At 42.4% G+C, this 25,367-nt stretch overlaps 1 protein-coding gene across 3 annotated transcripts in view; it reads left to right on the top strand.

Moving 5' to 3' along the window:
- The window catches only part of IGF2BP3 (insulin like growth factor 2 mRNA binding protein 3), a 113,749-nt gene that overhangs the window by 50,653 nt on the left and 37,729 nt on the right, over window positions 1-25,367 (top strand). For all 3 annotated transcript variants that reach the window (XM_021387711.1, XM_021387708.1, XM_021387710.1), the window contains 3 exons: window positions 15,104-15,155; window positions 15,248-15,311; window positions 24,832-25,116. In XM_021387711.1, coding sequence (XP_021243386.1) covers window positions 15,104-15,155; window positions 15,248-15,311; window positions 24,832-25,116 — 401 coding nt within the window. The remainder of the gene's footprint in view (window positions 1-15,103; window positions 15,156-15,247; window positions 15,312-24,831; window positions 25,117-25,367) is intronic.

Here is a 25,367-nt window from a genome sequence, read left to right as displayed (position 1 = left end):
GTTCTCATTTCAGCTGATTCTGCCACCTTAGTATTTTTATCTGAGTAGCTCTGCAGCCCTGGGTTTGCTCTTGAGTGCCATTGTGTCACACAAAGCATGTGGACTGCTTTTAAGGGCATCTTCAGCAAGGGGAAGTAAAACCCAACTAAAACATCACCTCCAAGAAGGACTTGAGGTCATTACATCAATCATAAAGTGCCTGGAATGTTTTAATATCCGTTGTATATAAGGGAAATTGTAGAGAGCTTCAGTAATTAAATTTGCAGGGATATGGGAAGGATATCTCTCGTGGTGAGTCTGACTAAAATTCATCCGTAGTTACACTATCTCCAGAGGTAGAGACATGTATGCTTTTTGTGAAGGTGTAGGTGATCGTATTTCCAGCTAGGTTAAGCAAAATTTTGAAGTACTGTATGGTGCTGGTGGTGGTCATATTTGTGTCTAGAATTTGGGGGTGCGAATGCTAGAAGTCAAATCCAAGTTCAGTCAAGGTTCTGGTTCATCAGGTTGACCTTTCTTCTAGAGTCAGGCTGCTGAGGCTGTCAAGGGATATGTTCTGGGCCTTGTCTTGCAACTGTGGACACAGGCCATTAAATCACTTGAGTTTTAATTCAATGCTCTTTACACATGAGTTTGAGCATGTCCTGGTTGACAGGTTCCTCTTCAAAGTAGTAGAGAGAAGACTGCAAATATTTCAGTATTAGGCTAAGGGAGCACCTGTGCATGGTGTGTAAGTACTGGCTTTCTGTCTGTGTAGGAAGTATGATAAGGTGGACGTGAAGCCTGCCAGTGCATACGGCGACTACACTGCTGTTTGTAAATAAGCTGCTCTTGGTGTTTCTATCTAGCATTTAGTCACGGTATGGAGAATGAGGGGATGAAGAAATCTTAGCTTTAAAACTGTATCGTTTGAGCTGTTGTGTTATAAAACTTTCTCTAGGCTGGCTTGCTTGATATAAGTTCTGGTCATGTTTTTCCACTTTGGCTGAGGAGTATTTTCATTCTGGATATCTTTTAAGAGACCAGCTTGAGCTGTATTTATCAAATAGGTTAAGTGTACAATAAGAGGCTGAATTGAGTAAACAGTATTCCGTATGTGCTACCAGACTTTGAGATGTCACCTTTTAAATGAGCCAATCACATAAGTGAGATGAGCATTATTCAACTTATGCTAACACTAATTCTTTAAGATGTGTGCTCTGCATGCATCCCACAATAAATGTTTTCACTCGTGATGCATCTTCTCATACCAGATTGCTTTTCCGTGCTCTAGTCTTGCTATCCTGCAGGTGGGTGTAATGTGAATGAATATGTATGTGTTGTGTGTGTGTGTGTATATGCACATATACTCAGAAATATTTATCGAGTAAGGGTAGCTAAGCTTTTGACTTAAAAATAAAAGAAAATAGCAGTCAGCTGCATGTATTCAAGTGTTAGCAGTTGGAACCCACATCTGTAGCTTCCATGATGCAGACCTATCTAGGAGAGTGGAGAGAAATGGGAGGCAGGGCCATCTTTGTGAATGGTTTTCTAAAATCATCCTGAGTCTGAAGTCGCTAAGATTTATGTCTGTCAACTGCTAGGACCAGCCCGAATGTTTCTATGAGTGGTTTCCAGGAGAACATACTAATATGGTTAATACAAGAACTATATTTGTACTTGTGAAGTATTCCTGTTTTTCATTCTCACACGGTGCAGCTTGAGGTGAGCATACTGCTATCTACATTATTGTTCTGGTTAAAGCCTGCTTTAGTGTTTCTCTCACTTTTAGTGATGAAAATCCAGCTGGAGATATTGGTACCTGTACATTAACAAGAAGCAGATGAAAGGAAGTGGTAGTACATGCTTGGCTTTCTTAAATTAAGGAGCAGCTATTTATGTAGCATACTGTTAGAGCTGTAGTCAAAGTGCAGATAAATCAGGCTTCCTTTTTCCAGAATCTGGACAAAGACCTCTTGAGTTATTGTTTCCTGATTTCTTGTTTGAAGGCATAAAATGCCACAGGCACTGAAGTTTTAATGGTAGTTTTGATGCTGCTAAAACAGTGAGGATCGTAACATCATATAAGCGTCATTGTTCAGAGACCCTAGTTCTTTGTCAATGGCATGTGAGCAACAACTTTCTTCTCTAGCCAGATGTTAAAGACAGACTTACTGAGCTAAGCCTTGCTTTTTTACCAATAGATAAGTCACACTCTTTTTTTTTTAATGGAAAGCCCATTGCTACCTTTTAGATACTTGTTATTGTTTATCTCAGGTTAGATCTTTGCAAGCATTACCTCTTGTTCTTGTGAGTGTATTAAGGAAAAGTTTGTCCTTGAGTTTTAGGCAAGATCAGCAGAAGGAAAAAGGAAGAAAGGAGGGGAAGAAAGCACTGCAATTAGCATTGAGGTGAGTTTAGGGGCATGATTGCCAGAGTGGAGCAGTCTGATGAATCTAGAAGCTGGTCTTCCCATCCAGAAATACATTGATATTTATTTGGTTCTCCCCCAGTTCTTCTGAAAGGGGCGAGTGGAAAAAACAAGCTGAAAGAAACTCTCGTCTCTGGGCACCCAGAAATGAACACAAACGCTCTTTGAATATTTTACCTGAGAAGATCCCAATGTACTGAAATTGGATATCAAAGATGGCATATCTAATTGGCTGCCAAAAGAAAAGGAAAAACAAAAACAGGGACCAAACAAAACTCAGCTCTTAAGTTTAGCTGTGATAATGCCTGGCATGCGCTTCAGAAGTTATAGTGGTCACTGCTAATTCAGGTTAAAAGAAGACCTGCGCTGTGTTGGTGGGAGATGCAGAACAAAACTCATAGGTCTCCTTGTCACAGTCTACTCATATTTTTGAAGCGTTAACCCTGGGGGATTTTATTTATCAAATTGGAAAGCATATTACCTTTATTTAGTATAATAAAGACACACCCTGCACATGTTGTAGTGTGTGCAGGCAAAGCATGTCTGCCTTAACTGAACCTTGCCCAGCCTGGGTTGCAGCATGACAATGAATTTTTTTCTCCACTTCTAGGAAAAGCTAATATAATCACCGTGGCAGGAGGGGGGGAGAGGGTGGAAATAAAGAACACACGTGAGATGTACGCATATCTCATATCAGCCTCTTCCTTGCGAAAGCTCACCGTATCAGACGACGCTATGTAGAGCAGCCTTCCCACGTGCTGGTTGGGAGCAAGAGCAGATTGCTTGGAGCCTGCGGCTGAGATGAGCTTGTTGCAGTGTCTGTTTACAAATCAAATATTGGCCTGGCACAGCCTCCCCTGGCAGCAGGGCCATGCGCATGCTAAAATTAAAGAGGAGGCTGGAAAGGGAGGCAATCATCCTGCTCTGGGTTGGTCTTGTTGGAAGCCAGCGCAGTATGGCTGCACGGTGTGTGCTCAGCAGTGAGGAGCTGGGAAAGATCACTTCTCAGAGAGAGGTTTTTAGAAGGCTGAATCTTACCAAAACAAATTCAAAAAGCTATGTATCTGAAAAGAAGCTCAAGGGAGTGCCGCTGACCTGCTGCCAAACCTCATCAGGGTATTGCTTTCCATGTGCTGCTGTGTTACCCCATCCCGTAAGGTGTTCCTCTGCCATAGCTGAGGTTGCTATTTATGCTAGCTTGAAAGTTAAGTGCCCTCATGGATAGGCAGCGGGCAAAATAATTTCACCACTGGTATGTGAAAGACTGGCCAAACGTGTGTATTTTTGGGGCAGCACAGTGTGTGTGTATCTTGAGCCCTAGCAAAGGGTGTTCAAGTTTCCGACCTGGCTTCTGGGGCTGTCACTGTGCTGCCAAGCAGAGGTAGCAACACGTGTGGTGCCATGTCCTGGAGGGGACAACGTGGTGGCCTCTTAGTCGGAATCTCTTAAATCCACTTTCTGTCAGCAGCCTTTAAAAGTGTTGGTAAAAGGTCCCAGAAGCAGCGGGGCTCTTTTTAACGTTAAAAAGCATCTGGAAGAAGGGTGTCCTCGGTTACTGTTCTAACACAGTAATGAGGAGAAAGTCTGCTAAGTGGGCTGTTTTTGGTGCTTCCATCAGCTGGGCTGGCACAAACACTCCTGTTCAGCATGCATATTTTATTTAGAGCTACTGACAAATTCTGGATTCTTGTTGTGAAATTTGCTGCTAGCTTCTCAGGGGAAGAGGGCGGGTAGGATCTTCTTGTTTGTTTTCTTGGCATTTAAAATATTTTGCATCTCCTCTGGGATGCTGTGCTGTTTGTATCTTGTGTCCGTTATTCATAATTTAAGAACCTGTCTTCATAGTACAACATCTCGCAGCAGGCCCATCTTTATTCAGTCAGTTCTTGTCTGAAGAGCATCTTGGAGCATCTCTGCAGAGCGCAGCTCTGCTATGCTTTGTGAGAGGGTCTCAACTGTCATGCTTCCATTTTTAACTTGTTGCTCCTTTTGGCTATCTGGACGAGGAAAATCCTGTCACCAGTGCCTGGTCTTGTGCTTTTCAACTTTGAGGCTTTAGCGCGTGGTTGATTCTGTATGCTGAGCTATTTCTGTTGCCTTGAAACTGAGGACTGGGGTGTAGGAAGGTTGCTGCAATATGAGATTAGGAGAGAATGAGTATTGATCTCTGCTCCTACTTGTCTCCACTTCTTCCATTGCATTCAACCTACCTTGCTTACCCTAGAAGCTGCTCTTGCACATTCACTGGCCAGCCACTGAGGTAGGACCCCATCTCCATATCTGTTCCAGCTGGATTCTGGGGCAGTTCCAATGCTGTTGGAGGGCTTTCTTCTATGTTGCCTTTCTTATTTTGGAAGCACCACCCCCGGTATTCATTACTTCCACAACAGGTAGTCTCTCCACCATTATCCCTTCCTACTGAACATAGATCTAGTTCTCAGTGAACTTTCTTCTTTACGCTCCCAGCCCCAGAAGTCCAGGCAGTGGCTGTGATGCTGTCGCTTCCCAGCTGGGCTGAGCTTTCTTCAGTGCTTGGGCTGCTTGATTCTCGCTTCTGCCAGGCTACAACTGCAGCCCAGGCTGGCTGGGAGCAACTGAACCAGAACACTAGCTGAATGTTTTCATTTTTCTTCCTCCAATATTTCTCCATCTGGTTGTTCACAGAATTGTTTGAGTTGGAAGGGACCTCTAAAGGTCATCTGGTCCAACTCCCCTGTGATGAACAGGGACACCTACAGGTAGACAATGTTGCTCAGAGCTCTGTCCAGCTTGACCTCGAATGTCTCTAGGGATGGGGCATCCACCACCTCTTTTGGCGAGCTCCCTGTTGGCTATGCTTTGTAATCTCTGTGAGGCACAGGTTACCTCTTGCCTTTGTTATGCCCAGTCACCATTTAATGTAAGAGGCGTGTGCCTCTGTGGACTTGAAATCAAGCTTTCTCCTTCTCCTCTACTCTTCCTTGCTACGTTAAGCTCCAAATATCATATGTTTCATTCTTATCTAGATGCCGTGGACAGGGATCGAAGAACTGTGTCTCCCTTAATATTCAGCGGGTGAATGACCAAGATTTCTTAGTTCCTCTTACACTGCTTTCTCTTTCTTCTTATGTCAACTGCAAAGCACTGAAGCACTCTTCCTCTGCTTCAAAATCCAGTTCTCCTTCCGCTGGGCTGAGGATTTCACTATGAATCAGTAAAAAATCAGAATGAAGTGTATATTCATACAGGCATAAACTGAGGATTTACACTCCCACTTCCCTTATTTTAAACATAGCTGACTTCTTATATGTCAGAAATTTAAATTGTAAGCTTTTTTTTTAAGGAGGAAAAGCTCTTTTGACAAGAGGAGGTAATTCATTCTATAGTAAATGTGAAACTGGTAAATGGCATACAGCTACTTGGTACCCTTCATGTTCACCTTTACTTTTCATTTGTTACTATAGATGTTTTTGTTTCCTATTCAAGGGAATATTGCTGTAGAGAGTGGGAGCACTTTGAGCAGAGGATGGCTTGCAGAGCTACCTATGGTTGTGCTGTAGTGAAACAAGACTCGGCCCTTTAGCCGAATGCTTGCAGTGCCCATGTCAGAGAACAAGTGAAGCTGCACTGAAACTGAGTGCCCAGCTTTCTGGGAAAAAGGCTTATTTAAAGCAAAGCATGTTTGTCTGGCACCGAGTTCTACCAAACTGCTTAGCTGTTTGTACGAGAGTGACTTTTCTTTAAAGGACAGTTCTAATGGCTCTTTTAGCTGCTAAAACCTGATGTGTGGGATAGAGCTGATTATTTAGTTCAATTTAAAACTTGACTACAAAATGTAAGACAGACGCTTATGTGCAAACTTTGCTGTGGGGCCACTGGAGCCAGCAGCAACAGAGCAGACCTCTGCTGTGGTGCGTTTGCATTGTGCTCTTTCTTCCTATATGTGCCTGAGGAACTGTAGAGATTTAAATACTTTCCAGGTAAGCAATCCCCTTTGAATTAGGAAACAAACAAAACTGAACCATCTCACAACGTATTGGTTTGCTCTTTCCTCTATGACTTCCAGGAACTTCAATTCTCAGGTCATGCAGCCATCAAGTAGTAATTACTGTGGAGAAAGCGGAACAGTGTAAGCTTGTCTCCTTCATGATTGCCTTGGTCTTGTTTTCCCTTCTTCCAGTTAATAATGAGGCTGTGCAATAAAATTAGAGAGGTATTTGGTGACTGAATACACCCTGCAGGGCCTCCAATGGAAAACTCTTCCATTTTTTTTTTTGTACGACGCTCTGAATGCAAGGAGGTGGACACAAGAGATTCCTTCCAATGCACAGTAACACAAGTTGTGGGCAACTCATTTAGATGTGACTCTTCCTCTTGGGTTGTTCCTGGCATCTGGCTTGTCAGTTGATTGCTCATTCACAACTGACACTTAAAAGTAATTGATAGGCTGCAAGCTGTTAGCTAACCTCAGTGTTCAAACTGTATTGTTTTGTTTGGAGATACATAGGTCAAACGGTACAAGCACAGACCATAAAGCTGGGATCCTTTAAGCTAGACTTGGGGTGGTCTTCTGAAAAAATTCTGTTAGTAATTAGCTTTTTTATTTTAAATATATTTATATATTTAAAATACCTTTTTATTTTTAAATATATTTAAATATATTTAAATATTTTAAATATTGTTTTTATGACTGTCTGCACGCGTCTCTGTCTCAACCTGTGTATCTGCTAGACAGCGGTTTGGTTTTTCACCATAGAAATTTTCTACACTCAAAAACCCTGTGATCCCCACTTGCTCTGAGATTCACGTTTCCTCAGCTGGAAGGCTTTGACAGTGCTTAATAGCTGTTGTTTGCAAAGCTCTCATCTCTGCTTTAGTACTGTCCAGAGGTTTTTAGTAAGTTTGGTTTTGACTTGATTCTGTGTCTCAAAGTAATTCCAATCCTTGAAACCTGGGACGACTGAAGTCACTGAGCTGCGCCTTATGCTATGGAGGCTGCTACTGATTATCTGCATGGAGGTATAGGTGTTCTCTGTGCCAAGATAATAACGATGTAGGTGAGGTCGGTTATAGTACCTTTCATGCACTGTCAGGCTGATGGTAGGGTTTTGTGTGAAAATACCCAGCAACTTGTTTCTGTAAAATGAAAATAATTTCTCTTTTAGTAGTCTTTCACATTTCAGAGGCCAAACCTCCTGTTAAGTGTCTGTCTGGACCACAGCAGTGCTGCCACTTGGGCTGCTGGTATGCATCTTACAGCTGACTTTTTTTTTTTTAAGTAAAGAGTGGGTGGCTCTTGTAGTTTTAACTCTAGTAAAATGCTTCAGTCTTCTTATAGGCTTCTTTTCCCAGGTTATAAGGAGATCTAAGATATTCATAAAGTGGTTGTTAAGGACATTTTCCTGAAAGCTTTTCATCCAGAGTCTTGTGCACAGCAAAAGGAATGTCTTGGATGTGAGCACCATCTGAGTTCTAATACACTTTATTTTTATCTGTGCTAATCTAAGACCTAAATCCATTTTATAGGATTTTCCTCTGATTCACTCCATCATTTTCAGATGGTTACAAGCAGATCCTAGAGGAAACGCTTTCAGTTGGGATATGGTACACACTTCCCCTGGTACCCAACTTGTCTGTGTTTCTAAAAGGCATCAATGGAGCTGTAGTAGGAGAAACACTTTTCATACATGCAGCCCCTGTGAAATAATCCTTGTGTTGCTGTTGAGAGATTTCTTAGAACTTGAAATTGTTGACGGGTTCCAAAAGATGATTCAAAAACTCATTTTTCTTAGTCTGACGGTTTCTTTCATAGTTGCAGGTTTCCAACTTTACAGAAGCAGGTTTCATTTTTGTTTTAAATGAATGAATGACTATGTTGAACCTAAACATATCAGACTAACAGCAGCCCTGAAGAGCGATAAGGAAATGGCATCAAGAATTTTTAGTAACTACAGGAACATAGCTTCCAAAAGTGCCTTTTCCACATGTGTACACAGCAGAAAAGAGTAAAGTGTGTAGGAGATGCAGTTGTCCCTAACACTTTTCCCAGCTAAAAAGACCACATTTCCATTATAGTACTGAGTCAACAAAATTAGGAAGAGTGAAATGTTTGGGAAGGAAAAATTGAACCATTTCCCCATGGACTTTTTATGACAGAGCAGGATGCTGGAGCCCACCCCGTAGAAGAGCTGCACAGCAGGGTACCGTGACAGCTCCGTGCTGGGAGCCTCTGAGGCACGGTGTAGATCCTGTCAAAGGAGCACTGGCTGCATTCAAACAGTACTGTGATAAAAGCAGAAAACTCGCCTTTATCCTAATCTGTTTTCCAAACATTCTTTCAAAATTTACTGTCTCGTGTGCTTTTGTGCAGTCTATCATATTATCAAAGTTGGGCAACAGATACTCAATGGATAGTAATGCTTTCATAGTTAGTTGTTTGGTTTTTTTTCCCCCACAACTCCCCTATCTTTGGCAAACTCTGAATGAGCTTGTAGAAGCAGGAGTGTGTTTCTGCTTGAGCTGGTGTGAGAGCCGGTGGATCAGCCCGAGCTGTGCTGCTGCTTCCTGCAGCATCCCAATGCCCAGCTGCTTGCAGGGAGCCCTCTGCGTGCATCCCGACCTCTCAGGAACACGGGGTGCTGGGGATAGTGCTCACCTGGTTTTATAAACTCTGATGTTATCTGTCCCTACTCCTGTGGTTTCTGTAGGAGGAGAGGGGGATTAATATTGCAGCAGATATTGTGCGGTGCTTAATTGCATTCAGATAACGTTGCTTAAATAGTTTTCTCTGTTTTCAAACTTGTTTTCATTTAATTTAGATGAAGGGTGAATAGAAGCTGCCAATTTGGCCATCTCTACATGATTCGTTATTTCATAATACCTGTATCATATTCCCTCTCATTCCTTTCCAAACTGAATTATCTTGCTCCCTTTAATCTCTTTACGAAAGAGGCCACCCATGCATCTAATAAGTTTTTACCTTTCTCTAACCATTTCTCATGCACTCTTTTTAACCTTGGACACTATTTAATGCTATTTGTCAGCGTTGATAATATGATCCTCCTTTTTATTTTTATTTTTTGGCATCCTCTAAGTCCTTAGTGTAACGCACACTCTTTCCTCTCTGTTGCGTGGTCAGGAGACTCTTTCCAGCTCAGGGTGTGATGTGGGAACACAAAAGCACACGCGAAAGCTCAGCCTGCCAAATTGAGTACCTGCCCTAATTTCCACCTCCAGTGTTGTGGCCCAAAAATTCATTTTGCAATTTCTTCTGTTTTCAGAGCTCCTTCGGGAGAAAAAAAAACACTGGGAGAATTCAATAATGAATTTGTATACTAAAATAGGGTGGTGTGGCGAAAAGAGGGTCTTTCTGATGCTGATCTTCATCTATAATGGTTTTACCCTGCTGCTTACATTTGTTAGATTCCTCATAATTTTTTCTTTGGAAGCTGATCTTATTCCATCTGTAAATCATGCTAACCATATTGTGTGGTTTTTTTTTTTTGACTTAGCAGATTTAAGGCAGGTCCTTTTAAATGTTGTTCTTGAATACCGGCATGGCTTTTACGCATTTAGTTCTTTCTCTCATCTTTTGATTTTATATATGTGTCTGTGTATAAAAAATTTAAATGGTTGAGCAGTGTTATCTGGAATTAGTTATAAACATGTGGTATGTGGAATTGGTTACAAGGGTTGTAGTCGTGGTTGTCTGCGATGCTCTACCTGATATCTATTTTCAGTTGCTTATATACTTTGCCTAATTTGAAATGCTGAAGTTGAAATAGTCCACATCATCTCTTAACTTTTTCTTTTTAATCAGTTGCTTCAGATATTCAGTAATGAGAGTGAGGGGAAGAAGGGGCCTGCTGTTTCTCCTTAGCGCTGTAGGGGAGGGACCTTGGCTTGGGATAGGAGGGTTACTCTTCTGTCAGGCAATTAAAAAGAAATAAAATTAAGAAAGTGTGCGGTGAGTTGAGGACTTTCAAGAAGGCACTCCCTTTTGGTTAGGACTGCCATGGAAAACTGAATTCTACACAAAGCTTCAGCTACCTGGTGCTGGGCAGAAGTTGCTGCAAGTCACTTGTGGTGTGTCCCGTTGTGGTCGGCTTGTCTTCTCTGAGGAGCCTCAGTTCCTCCTTGCAGAAGTGCAGCATGCTCCTTGCTGCTTTGTGTAGCTTTGAAGCTGCACTTTGAATGCACAGAAGTGCTGAGCTCTGTGGAAAATGAAGCCCTTAGTGTCCAAATTGGTCACTCAATTAGTAGTTCCTTCTGACAATTTTGGGTTTGTTCTCTGTGGTTCAGTTTTACATTCTTAAAACCCTGGTAATGCCACCTAAACAGAACTGTATTATAGGGTAAACTTATTAATAGTTTTGAACATTTGGTTACAACTGTAAGTTCCCAGGAGAAGAATTCACTCCAGGGTTTGTATGGGATGTGGTAAATAAGCCAGAGTTATTGTTTTCAGGCACTGCCTTTCTGGTGTGTGCAAACAATGACTTCAGCAGCCTCCAGACTTATTTTTCTGATTCTTCCAGACTATGGTCATGGATTCACGAGACACTAAACTGGGTATTGAAGGGCCTACAAGATGAAAAACACCATCACCACATGTTGCAATGTGTTGAGCCACTGCAAACTGGCTTTGCCTATTCAAATGCCTTCACAATGTTTTGGAGTAGCAGCCTTGCCCCAGCAGACTGCGTGCTGGTTTGGATGCTCCATGCCCATTCTGCTCTGCCTCTACAGGAGACCTGTGTGGTCTTGCGTTTTTGGTTTTAAAAAAATAAAAACGAAAAGGCAAAGGTGCTGTGCTGATGCTCTGGCTTGTGGCAGCGGGCAGGCCAGCCTGGCACCGGCTCAGCAGTCTGTCAGGGTTTCCTCACCAGTGGTGCGGCCTTGTCTAATTGCACCTCTCAAAAATGACAGCTTCGTCAGGGCTTTATGAGGCGCTTCACGTTTAATTTTGCCTGTAAGCCATGCTGTTTGGGCCCCCTACTGGGGACACAAGTTTCAGCAATGAAAAGAGTACATAAGCCAGAAGGAAGCTGTTCTGAAGACCTCATTGCTGTAAGTTGTGGGGCTGGGTGAGTGCTGGTGGCTCCGCTGAGGCATTGCTTCACACACTGATGTCACAAGTGCACCAGAGCCTGGTGAGGATTACATCACGTTGTTGTGTTGTGTTCATGTAATTTAAAACTGCATTTTTTTGTGGACACAAAAATACTCACAGAGCAGCTAAGGTGTACAGATGGCATCAGTGTTTCAAGCAGGCTTGAAATCTGGAGCAATACCAGGATTGCCTCACCCAGCTCTTTTGCTTTCTTTCACCTTGGCTCTCCTCTCTGAAAACAGAAGCCGCTTCAGCAGCATCTTCTTTCCTCGTATTGTTGCCAGACCTCTTTTTTCTTTCTTTCTTTTTTTGTTAAATCACCCAGAACACTCAGCATTTGCACCCAGAAACTTCCACGTGGTCTTTTACTGAATGACCCTAATCTTCCTGTCTCTATTTCTTCCTCTTCTACCTGTGATTTCAATTGTTATCTAATTATGACTCCTCAGCATGCTAAGAGTTGTAGAAGTTAGGATGGTGGTATGATGCATTTGCATTATGTGAGCAGGTTCTGCAGTAACACTGTAAGGTTCCTATGCTGTGTGTGTGAGAAACAGTATGGAAAACTGTTCTTATGGACTTAATGCCTTGAGACTAATTTGTTCATGGTACAGGGCAGAAAACCTACAGTCTCAGTAAGAAGGGATGTATGAAATAGTGTGCTCTGAAAGAGCAGAAACAGACTCTTCTGGCATATTCAAAGGCTCCACTTCTAAACCCATGAAATCTACATGAGAACTGGAATATTTCGATGTGGGCTTCCTGCTCTCAGCGCTGCTGAAGAGTTACATTTGTTTGTGAGGCAGCACTTGTAGAGCAGCCGCAATCTGTGGGGCTTGGTGTAGGGTAACGCTGTTTATAATGAAGTCAGAACTGGCTTTTAAAGCCTGATGAATGAAAGTCCACAGTATAAGACTGCGGCTTTTTTGTGTGAGAGACATCTGTGCTATAACAAGAGCAGGAGACCCAATTTAGACAACTGCTAGAACGAGAGCTCAAGAAAAGCGAAGACTTTTTTTTCTAGCTTAGATGAAAAGTTTATACAAATAAACTTCTCCTTTCAGCTGCTCATCAGAATTGCTGCTGCACCACCGACTTGGCTTTGAATTTTGTTCTGATGGTCCAACAAGGCTGTACACCAAGAGTGTTACGGAAGAGCAGCTTAAACAAAACATGTTTGTTTTGCAGCAGAATTAGGAGGCTTTGAACTAGAGGAAAAAAGCAGGGAGAGGGAAAAAGACTGTGTGAGGAGACATATGAAAAAATGAGGGATGTGAACAGAAGCTGGCTGTTACAGTAAAGAGATGTGAAGCAAGAAACATGCAGAAATGGATTTCTATGTTTTGACAGTGAGTTACGATGGGGGGGGTCTGGTTTTGAGTAGGTGCCGTGGCTTTTACCAACTGGATCAGCTGGTTCTGTTAGTGTCCAACTCCTTACAGAGGAGGTGATCCCTGGAAAATAGATGCGCACGCTCACATGTCCCCCAGCCACTTCTGATGATTTTTTACTAGTACATTTTAAGCAGTCTGGTTAACAGGCTGCCTTGGTGCTGTTGCTCACACTTACAACCTTCTTACATGAGCAAGATGAAAATAAGAGTGTGTAATGAGGTCTGTGCTGCAAAGTGCAACTCGACTTAACAGAGATCATGTATTTTGTTAAAGTTCCAGTCTTCCAAGGAAGCTTATCACAAACCTGCTTGATTCGGTTCAACTCATTTAAGAAAATGGAAACTCCAGTCACTTAGGTTAACACTCAGATGCACGCTCTGCTCTCTCTCTGAGATAGCTCGGAGGAGGATTAAGGAGTAGTATAACTGGAGAGCTTCTGATGAAGAGGAGCGGGATGCTGAATGCTGAGCAATTCCTCAGCGGTGGAAAAGAGCCCTTTGTTTCATAGGGTTCTTGGAGCAGACGCAAGTTGAGCATGTTGAGAGGGTTTTGATAGCTGACTCTAAGTTTGCTGAAAGCAGTAGTTCCGGGAGTGCTTGTAATACCTTTTGAAATGTTGCATAGTTTCAGCGTGAAAGCATTCCTTTTCCTGGTGAAGGTGGTGACTTTAAAATCTGGTTCTTCATTAAAAGGTATTCTTAAGTCAGAACGTAAACTTAGTATGGAAATAAATTGCAAAACATCGTTTAATTTTTATTTCAGCATTGCTCTTCTCCTGTATGGCAAAGGACAAAAATGAAATTCTGTAATTTTTGAAGTCACACAGCTTTTGGCCAGGGTGGGCTATGGAGTTCAAATGCAATCAAATTTTGTCATAAATCACTAAAACATTAGCTCACACTTGTAATACAGTCTTCTGTGTAATACAGCACTGGTGTTGACATACTATAGGGACAAAAATTGCTTTTTGTGACTAATGAACTCTTCAGTATCCTGTTTCCAGTAAACATCTCAAAGTGGTTCTCTGAGCCAGGGACTTGGCTTGCTTTTGTTCATGTTGTAGCACTCACTCCTGCTCATCTGTTGATTTCAGGAAAAGTTATCATTTGGGCCATCTCTAGCAGAAAGCTTTTCACTAGTCACGTGCAGTGACTCTCCAGGCTTGTGCTGATGTGCAGCCCTGAGCTGCAAGACCTCCCAGCTCCTGCTTGGTGAATGCTTAAATGGTCTCGAAAGGCTTTCCTCAAACTTCTCATTTTTTTTCTGATGCCCTGGAATATTCCTGCTTCAGCAATATTTAGCGAATTTCAGAGTAAACACGTTCTTAAGTAGTTTCAAACTCTAGAATCTGAGGAATAGCAGAAAAAAACTATTTTAGTAGATGACAAAGATTTTTTCACTTCTTGGTATAAATTGGATGCTTCTGCAGCATCATTTTAATTCTCAAGACAAAACACTAGACACAACAGATCACAGTGGTATACCTGTGTTCTGTGCTAGCTACTGGTGTAGCCCGTGTTTGCTGGAACAATATTTCTTAGCAGGAATAAAGTCAAGTTCACACCATCTGGATTTTAGGAGGGCTGTGACAGTGGGTATTTAGATGTATTTATTTGAATGCTCTGACACCTTGATTTTCCTAAAGGTATAATTGTTTCTTACCCCTTCATTTTCCAATTGACTACACTAAAATGAATTATCCCAGATAAAACTACTATATTCAGACTCTGTTTACCTCTTCTCATGTTTTCTTCACTCATTTTCTTCCTGACTTTCTACCAATGGACAAATGAATTGTGACCTTGGATAACTGTGAGGATGCACTTGCTATTAATTCCACTAGAATGGAGAATAACACTTTTTTATGAAACCAAAGAGTAATTATTCCTGACTCTGCTTTGCCCTGCACTGCAAACAGGTGGTTTTTAAAAGTTTATTTTCAAAAGGTTAGGACTCATTATATTTCTTGAGCTGTGTTCTTCATTTTTATATTTCCCAAGTTTTGAGTGTGGATTTTCTCAATTGTGAACAAATGTAAGCAATGCATGCTTATTTTTCCAAGCTGATGATGATTTATGGCTTATCGGAGCAGTTGTCTTGAATGCTCATGTTCTGATAACATCATTATAAATTTTGGTGCAATTACAGGCTATTTTGTTAATGCATTTTGAAATTGAAATCTTTTATTTCTTTTTCCCTCCTGAATAGGTATTGGACAGTTTGTTAGCTCAGTATGGAACAGTGGAGAACTGTGAGCAAGGTACGCAGTCCAATCTCAAATTGCTTTTAAATTTGTAGTGAGAAGTGCATGTACACTAAATTTACCCTCTTTTCTTTTGTTTTCCTCTCTAGTGAACACTGACACAGAGACTGCAGTTGTAAATGTAACATATGGCAATAAGGACCAGGCTAGACAGTAAGTATCTTGTTATTTGTTGCTGCAGGCTAGCTTGCATGCTGGAGTTCACGTTGTTTCAGATTTTATATGCATCTTTTCTTCTGATTAAGCTACCAGTAAAATGATCATGTGAGCGATAACATTTTAAGAAAGCCTATCGGCCTCCCCTTTGCCAAGTCTTGTGTGCTTTACCTTTGTGTTTGCTATTTTCTGTCATCAACTTTTCCTACGCTTTAAGTGTGTGCGTGAGAGAAAATTGAAGACTTGGGTAAAATTGTTTGCCTAGGGAGGGTAGAAAGTCCGTTGATTTGCCAGTGGCAGGGTATGGGAGGATCCCTCTCTCTATGCGCTTGTGTTTGCGGCTTTTGCCAAGCTTATGACCCTATCAGAACGGTTGGTGTCCCAGCACAAGACGTCGCTCTGTAGCTGATTTGCTCGAGTCTGCTTATTTTCTTTGCTTATGTCTTCAATAATCGATTATTTTTTATCTAGATCTTAAAATTCAAAACCAAAATGTTTTTGTAACCAACAGTTGCATCCCTTCCCTTTAAACGTTGATGTTATGTATTATGCTATAGCTTTAAATTTGCTTTTCTTCTGCAGGTAGGAACTCAAAGTCCTTCTTCTTAATTTCTGATCTGGAGACACAAACATTTTTTTCCCCCCTCCTTTTTAACCACAGCAGGTTAAACAAAACCATACCCGAGGGAATAGCCTGCAATGAATTTCTTTTTTTAACTTTGAAATTTCTGCCACCTTGTGGCTAACTAAAATCAGCATTAAAGTTGTAGGCTATGCCGATAGTATGCATTAATACAAAATTACAAATGAAATAAATTTGTACACAAGAGCATTTATGACTTCTATGCAACTTGGATGCAACACTAGTCATCTTTCCAAACGTTAGGCTACTTGTTAATATATTCTAAATAGATGTGATGGGAAACCTGTCAGCAGTATTTCTAGTATATACTGGAGCTGAAGGAAACAGTATTTTTCTTCAAATTGTTGTTGAACTTATCTCCTCAAAAACTGAATTGACACTTCCTCTCTGTGTTCTTTTGCTTTTTATTCTGCTGCACAATAATCAAAAAAGATGCTGAATTTCTTATTCTAAAGGAGTCCAGTGGTGCAATGTTAGAAATTAGTTGTTAGTTCCTCCTTTGAAAATGTAATAAGGAAGTACTGAGAATACTGTGGAAAGAAACATGATGCGTTGATTTGATCTGTCATCCGTGAGGTGGTTTCCTGGATTTGCGCATGACATTCTGAAGCTGAGGACAACAAAGTGCAATTTCTTCCCCCTTCGACTCTACTTGTTAAATTTGGTGGATAATCCTGAGGAGATGTTTCAATAAGTCAAGCCTGTGAGGGAGTGATTGAGATTAAAAACAAATAATTTGGTTTTGCATGAGAGATTGTATGAAAAAAAACTGAAGGTATCTTGAGTTTGAAGCGGGTGAATTAGTATCCAGCATAGACATTGGTGGAGGACCAGACGTAGTACAAGATGAATGATGACATGCAGTGTGTTTGCCTTGAGCAGGTAGGGCGAGTGCATGAGCCTTGATTTGCTTTTGCGAATACTTTGACACGGACTCAAGTCTACCTAAGGGATTAGTTAATTTTATGCTAAGAAAATGTTGGTTCAGGTTGATTGGGTTCCGGGTGCAACTCTGCAGCCAGTTAGAAACCCCCAAGAGGCCTGATGGATATTTTTCTGGTGGAAACAGTGAGGAATTGCAAGGTAGAATCACGACAGGGTGTGTACAGCTGATCTCTAGGGACTGTGGTGGTGTTTCAGTTGAATGTTTTTGCGAGACACGACTTAGCTGTGCTTCTTGGAACGGTTGTGGTGGACAGCAGTGGCTTTGGAAGGGGAGTGGTACATGAGTGCTAACATCCGATAGAAGTCAGTGTTGATCAGCCCATGCAGTACCAGGAGTAACAAGAGCTGCTGTTTTGAAAGCTGCTCAGGCTGCTTGGGAATCAGCAGCTGACAACAAGTTTTGCATTTTGAGATTAAGCAGTTTGGGACAAATATTGCTATTAGCAATGACACGTGGTGCTAAGACAATGAGACCATACGTTCCCTATGGTGCTGCATGCAGTGGTTTCCCAGTACTTAGTGTGTTTTGTGCCTTTTGCAACGCACTCAGTAACCTCACGGTTGGTGGCTGACAAAAAAAAAAAGGCTGACAAACAGGCCCATGACCACAGTGTCATGAGCCAGGATCTCAGCCACCTCAAGGGCATGTATAGCTTGCACACCTCTAGGGAAACCTGCGTCCTCTGCTCCCTTTACTTAAGTGCGTGTATACCAATGTAGGCAGCATGGGGAATAAACAGGAAGAATTAGAGATCTGTGTGCGGCCACAGGGCCACGATCTCCTTGCAATTGCAGCAATGTTGTGAGACAGCTCACATGACTGGAACGCTGTCATGGATGGCTATGTACTTTTTAGGAAAGTCAGACTAGTGAAGCGAAGAGGTTTGAAGAGAGGCATAGGGCAAGTACTAAGCTATCTCTGCTCCCAGGGTAGTGAGGAGAAGGCTGGGACTGGCTGGGGAGCTCTTGACCTCAAACCACTCTTCCTGCAAGTGACTAGGAGGAGGGAGTTGTTCCAACTCAGAAAGCCCTGTCATTTCCAGAAATTATAGAGAGTCTTAAAAAGCATGCATGCACTACTCTTACTTAAACATGCAGTTACTGTTGTGATGGATTCAGGCATATCTGGGAGAGAGGAGCAGAGAGGGTGAGTGGCAGAGCCCAGATCACACATTTCAGGCTGAACATGCAGCCAGCACCGTGTGTGTCTTGAGGTGACCTGCTGGCTAAAGGGCCCCACTCTTCTCCCCTTCTTGATCCAGAATGGGTGGACCACGTCCCTGTGACCACCTCTGCGGCTGTCATCTTCATAGTCACACTGCTTCCTCTTTCTCTGCCCAAAATATTTCAGTGTGTAGGCATCTAGCGAGTGCTACAGAATTTAGCTGTGCCAGGATTTTGGAAGGGATTTCCATACAGATTTGGTCTCCTGTCTATGGAGTGGGTGCCCCTTATTTCTGGATGGGGCTGGATGACCATTTTTAAAATCTTATTTTTTAGTTCAGCAATGAGCTATGACTGCTGGTTTTGTATCATAGCTATAACTGATGGTGTGTCTTAACTACTGGCTGTGCCGGGAGGAGCTCAGGATCTGTGTCTTAGCAGATACAAGCAGATATATTTAGGATGCTGGTGATCGCCTTTTAATGAGAATATATACGAAACAAAACAAACGTTGTTACCCCTTTCAGTGAAGCACAAAGCTGTGTGCACATACAAAAAGTATCTTTGACAAATGAGTAAGAGTTCACATAACTAATACTTTCATGTGCTGCCATGGATCAGGACTAACGTTGCCATAGAAACGATAAGACTGGAAATTCTAAGTGGTATATGATTATAAGCTTAGATTTGTCTCTTGCTTTATTTTCAGAAATACTAATGAAAACTATATTTTTACTTAATGTGAAAAAAAATCTTCAGCCAAAGAAAGATTACCACGTAAATCTCTTCTCAGTATGCAAATGTATCTGTTTAGGGAGGAAAAATGAAAGGTAGTGTACATACAAGCTGCATGTGGGAGTGAAATGTGTTCTCCATCTAGTGCTTAACATCATCATACCATCAATGGATGAATGATTTCCTGCACAAGATTTGATGCTTTTACTGCATTCATTAACTTAGGGGGTATAAGCTCCACTAGTATCAGAAGGTAGAAGGCGGCTGGTTAAATATCTTCTCATAGGAAGCTCACAGGAGGACAGCAGTGAGATTTGATTTTGGTGGGGAAAAACTCAACTGACTACTTCACAAAATATTTATTTAGTGGCTTCATCCTCACAAAGGGAACCTCTTCTGAGTATGCCTTACCTGAATATAAGCCACGCTGCTGTACAAGTTAACAGAGCATAGGCAGTGGTTGTTGCAATCTTTAGTTTTATTAAATAAAAAATTGGAACTACAGTGAAATTTCTGCCAGCTCTTGCTGGTGTTTGAAAGGTAAATGCTTTCCATTTTCCCCATAATCTTTAAAAAAAAAAAAAAAAAAAAACTGGGGGGGAGGGAGGTTACTTCTTGGTGAGGAAGCTTACTGAAGTTTTCTCCATCTCTGCACTCATTAAGTCACTCTGAGACTTTTAGCCCTCATGTAAAGATGGTGGCTACCAGCAATAACTTCTAATAGAGGTAACCCCTGACGTCTTTGTAGCTGTGATCATGGGAGGAGATCCTTGGCTCTGTTTGGGAAAGGAGAGGACCTTGCTGAAAGGCAGAGGTGGTGTTGCTGCAGTTTGGGTTTGCGTTTCTGAGGCAGTCATCCTATGAGAGGATGTGCTTGGCAAAAGGGGGTGGATTTAACCTGTCTTTTGGTGGACTGCAAAAATGGCAATAGGTGTGGCATGGCAGGGATCTCCTGTAGCCTTGACTAAGGCAGGTGCCACTGGTGGCCGAAAGAAGCAGTCCCTTGTTGTCCTCTGAGGCTTACAGTCTCTCACAGGGAGTGGGGTAGGCTCTCCTCATGGCAAGTGCTGATGTTTCTTTCTGTGCTGCTGGTACCAGAGCAAGCTTAAGGAACCTGAGGTTTAAATTACTGCTTTTCATTTTTTTTCCTTGAAGTAGTGCTTCAATGCCTCAAAAATTTTGGTCTAGTTCTGGTGCTGAAGGAATGCTAAGAAACTGTAATCTTACCTGATTACAGCCTTGTTATATGCCATAAAATTGATTAAAAACGATGTTCAGAGCAATTAAATAAAGGTGTTACGGTCTTATGACAGTGTATTAAGAAGCTAGTGTTTTCTGACTCTTCTTCTGACTTCATCACTCGATCAAATTGGATTATAAAACAAGCCAGCCTATAAAACATGGAGAACTCTGATTCAGACTGTGAATTCCTGATTTTCTCTAAATGTTTAACTAGTTTAGATACAAGTGATGTCACTGTAATATCTCTACATGCTCAGATGCACACCACTGCTATCTAGATAGAGAAGTGAACTTTAAATCATGCTTGCTTCCAAATGCCTGCTCAAAACCAACCTGTCCAGTATTTAGTATTTTTTCCCCCTCTCATCATATGGCTTTGGTAGCTAGGGAGGATTGTGTACTGCTGATATGATTGTTTTTTACCAAAATGGAAAATGAGATTTTCTCAGATTGTTTTGAATTTTAGGTCATGCAGAATATCTCACCGAAACGCTTAGCAGTTTATAAATTGCTTTTAAGTAGAAAAACTCAACTTCTTTCCAGAGAAAGTACGGTATATGCCAATTGTAACTTTATAATATCTGTTGTGACAACATGAAGTGTATGTAGGTTGGCTGCAAACAAAAAGCCTAGTCTTTTCTTCCCATAAATTCTCAGAAGAGTGGGATGTCTCTTGCACTGATTTAATGTAGGATTTTGTGTAAGTGCTGGGATTCTGGTCTAGGATGTTTTAAAGCCAGAGAAGCTGGAAGTGTTTTGGGAAAGAAGCAGTGTCTGAACTTGTCAAATGAATGCGTGGAAAGGAATAAGCTGCTAATGAATGTCAATCCGCTGCCTACCTGCATGTTGGCAAAATGGTTGGTGCTCGTCTCTCCAGCATCTTGAGGTTTGATTCCAGAAGAAACAGGGTTTGGGCAACTTCATTGGCTGATGGTGCCATTCCCCCTCCCCCATTGCTCTTCAGCTTCTTGGCTAATTTCAGTAAAACTCAACCCATAAATAGAGGTTGCAGGTATTTGCTACCAGTGAGAACTCTCTTTCAGGTTACATAAGAGGATAAGTCTCCAGACCCCTTCCCCATATAGGATCTCCAGCAAGAGATACTTCAGTGAAACGCCTTTTCAGTATTGCAACTCTGTGCTGAAGCTCAGACTTGAGAGACAAATTCAAAGGACAGCAAGTTTCATTAGTTGTACTGCTCAGTCTTTTCCATTCTTGTAAACACAGCATTTTGTGTAATAAAATGCTCTCTGAAGTCTGTGGAGTAGAAGTTCAGAAATGTCAGCTTTGAAATGGCCTCAGCAAATTTTAATCCAGCTCTCTTCTGCCATATGCTGTAGGAGATTCTCCCATTATGGGAGCAATTATACTTCCATTCCATCCCCAGAGGACCTCTGTCTCATTTGGTGAACAGAAGTATCTAATGAGCAGTGATCGGTTATTCAATATTTTGCTTTCCTTGTTGTTCAGTGGGGTTGCCTTAGGCCTTATTTATTATCAACTCTTATTAAATGCTGCTCCAAAGACAAGAATTAATTTTGTAAGCTCTTTGCTGTCCTACTGGAGTATTTTATAGACACTGGTTTACTCCCTGAGGTGTAAGGATGTATTTTATCCTCTTTGTGTCTGAGGGTCCTAGTCCTGGTACCACTAATGTGCAAGGCTACTTCTTGCTTCCAACAGTGGTTTGAGGCCGGAGGCCTGATGGTCAAGTGGGACACCTAGGAGGTGAGCAGTATGCTGGTAGCTGCCCTTGGAAATGGTGGGCCTGGTACCTCTGTGGCAGACGAAGGGGTAAAGCTGTTGTGGGGGGCAGTGTGTTGTGAACTGGCTGTAACTATGCGCAAATGTGCACAGACTAGGTTCAGTTTCTGTATCTCCAAGACCTTGCTCCAGAGTATATGGTTACTATGAGCTTTTAAAAAGAAATGTTGGTGGATTCTTTAATATGAGATACAAACCTCCCTCTCTCTCATTACTGTTTTTAATTTAACCTTTAAACAAAGTCTCCAGTAATTTTTTGTCCCAGATTAAGCCTGGTATAGAATCATAGACTCATAGAATTGCTCAGGTTGGAAAAGACCTTCAAGATCACCAAGTCCAACTGCAACCTAACCATACTGTTCTAACAACCCACCACTAAATCATGTCCCTGAGCACCACATCCAAATGGTTTTTAAACACCATCCCCACATTCAGGGATGGTGACTCAACCACCTCCCTGGGGAGCCTGTTCCAGTGCTTAACAAACTTTTCTGTAAAGAATTTCTTCCTGATATCCAACGTAAACCTCCCCTGGCACAACTTGAGGCCATTTCCCCTTGTCCTGTCGCCACTGAGAAGAGACCAGCCCTGTTCTCACTGCAATCACCTTTCAGGTATTTGAAGAGAGCAATGAGGTCTCCCCTCAGCCTCCTCTTCCCCAGGCTAAACAGCCCCAGTTCCTTTAGTCTCTCCTTGTAGGGCATATTCTCCAAGCCCTTCACAAGTCTTATTGCCCTTCTTTGGACCTGCTCCAGCACCTCAATGTCCTTTCTGTACTGAGGTGCCCAAAACTGAACACAGTACTTGAGGTGGGGCCTCACCAATGCTGAGTACAGGGGCAGGATGACTTCCCTAGTCCTGCTCACCACACCATTCCTGATACAAGCCAGGATGCCATTGGCCTTCTTGGCCACCTGGGCACACTGCTGGCTCATATTCAGCCAACTGTCCATCAGCACACCAACGCCCTTTTCCATCAGGCAGCTTTCCAGCCACTCCTCCCCAAGCCTGTAGGGTTGCCTGGGGTTGTTGTGACCAAAGTGCAGGACCCAACACTTGGCCCTGTTGAAACTCATATGGTGTACTTCGGCCCATTGATGCAGTCTATCCAGGTCCCTCTGTACAGCCTTTCTACCCTCTGGCAGATCAGCACACCCTCCCAACTTGGTGTTGTCTGCAAACTTACTGAGGGTGCACTCAATCCCCTCATCAAAATCATTGATAAAGATGTTGAATAGAAGAGGCCCCAGCACCAAACCCTGGGAGACACCGCTCGTGACTGGCCGCCAACTGGATTTAACTCCATTGACCACAACTCTCTGGGCCTGGCCATCCAGCCAGTGTTTCACCCAGCAGAGCATATGTGCATCCAAACCGTGGGCAGCCAGCTTCTCCACAAGGATGCTGTGGGGGACAGTGTTAAAGGCCTTACTCAAGTCCAGGTAGACCACATTGACAGCCTTCATCCATTAAGGGGGTCACCTTGTCATAGAACAAAATCAGGTTTGTCAAATAGGATCAGCCATTCATGAACCCATGCTGACTGGGCCTGATCCCCTGGTTGACCTTTAACTGATCCATGATGTCTCCTGAGATTATCCGTTCCATAACCGTTCTTGGCACCGAGGTGAGACTGATAGGTCTGTAGCTACCAGGATCATCTTTCTGGCCCGTTTCAGTGATATACGGATATCACATTGCTGATAAAGTCAATAATATGCCTTCTGTGGTGAAACTCAAACTTTTTCAAATAGAGGTATGAAGCTTATACTAATATGTTACCAGCATACAGTGGGTAGCTTAGTTATTCCTAGTGCTTCCTTGATCTCCAATTTTATTGACCCTTCCTTTTCTGTTTGTGAATGCAAGGTCTTCTGCCTTTCAGAAATCTGTCACTTTTGGCCCTGGTGTTGTGCTCCCACTGTAGGGAGGAGACCAGGTCAGGTTGACTTGTGCAAGTGGGACCTTCTTGCTTGGTTGAAATGACTGTGTCAGACCCTTCTCTCTCCTGTTGGGAATATCATAATGTCCTCAATGCTACAAAGGGGCATGGGGGCTACCTTATTTGTGGGTGCTGCCAAAAGTTAAGTAACTAGGGTATTTTTGTGTTGGGTAAAAATACCTACTGCAGTGCACCTGACCTTTGGTATTCTCTCCACTGGAAACCAGCAATGATTTGCCAACTGATCCATAAAGAAATTCAGATTTAGAGCTTCCTGTAGCTAAAGGCCTCTTCTGAAATGTAGCCAATGTCTGAGTGGCCTTCAAGTGTTTAGTGCTGAAGACATGCTCTACTCAGTGTAGTGGGATGGTATGGGTCCTAAGGGGAGAATAGAGCTTGAAACACCATGTAAATGCCTTCAAACACCTTTGCATCGATCAAGAGCATCACTGATGCTTTAGTTTTAATTTGGTGGTTAACTTTTAATCCATATCTGGCTGGCAAGCTGACGTTTCAAGTGCCATTGACTGGCTTTGAGTATTTTCTCCCCTGCTGAGAATGGAACGTGAGCTGTCTTTCGTATCTTTTTCTGTCATAGCTATGTCAGTTAGTGCAAAAAACCTCCAGCCAAATAGCTGTGCTGGCAAAAACTCTAATGAAGGTGCTGTGATATCAGCTAAGAAGTTTTCCCTCTGGTGCAGCTTTAATTCTATTTGGGAAGCTGATTTAAATTACAGCAGGCAAAAGAATACTTTTGAGTACATAAGCTCTGTCTCCTGTGAGGTTTTGCTGATAGGGTTGTACCAGCAAAACCTTTAAGGCACACAGAAGCCCAGAGCAAGCAAGAGCTAACTTGTAGTTCTTAATATGGTAACTTTACTTTCTTCAGTCAAGATTTAGATGTAAAATAAATAATAATTTAATATAAGCTTTCATCTGGGAACCAGATTTTAGCTTTTATTGTGTGATTTGGGGAGTGCAGAAGGCTACACCTGGATGATTTCTCATAAGGTCCCACCTGTGACTGTTCTTTTTTTTTTCCCCAACCCCCTCCTCCTCTTCTCCCCTTTGCGAACAAACAGAGCAATAGAAAAACTGAATGGGTTTCAGCTTGAAAACTATTCCTTGAAAGTTGCGTATATCCCCGATGAAATGGCAGCACAGCAACCTCCGCAGCAACATCCCCAGGGACGACGTGGATTTGGACAGAGGGGCCCTCCAAGGCAGGGCTCACCCAGCGCAACCACACGGCAGAAACCACAGTCAGACGTTCCTCTACGGATGCTGGTTCCCACACAGTTCGTTGGAGCCATTATTGGGAAAGAAGGAGCAACCATCAGAAATATTACAAAGCAGACTCAGTCCAAGTAGGTTACTGTAAAGATGTCGCTGTAAGCTTCAATGTTGTGGCCTTGTCTACTGTGTGGAAGGAAAAGCAAAATTTCTGCCTTTCTTCTATGGGATGAGTGTGTATTTACAGACCGTTCAGCAATGGTGGTTTTCTTGCCATGTGAGCTGCTGGAGACGCTTTGTATAAATGTCTTCTGCTGTGTTCTGTGTGTGTGCATCTTGATGTTTCTGAAGGAAGCTCAAGCTCGCAGATAGAGAGGGGCATTCT

The sequence above is a fragment of the Numida meleagris genome, chromosome 2, assembly GCF_002078875.1.
Source record: "Numida meleagris isolate 19003 breed g44 Domestic line chromosome 2, NumMel1.0, whole genome shotgun sequence".
NCBI lineage: Eukaryota > Metazoa > Chordata > Aves > Galliformes > Numididae > Numida > Numida meleagris.
Note: the sequence above shows the minus strand (reverse complement) of the source record. Positions and strands in the feature narration are given on the sequence as shown.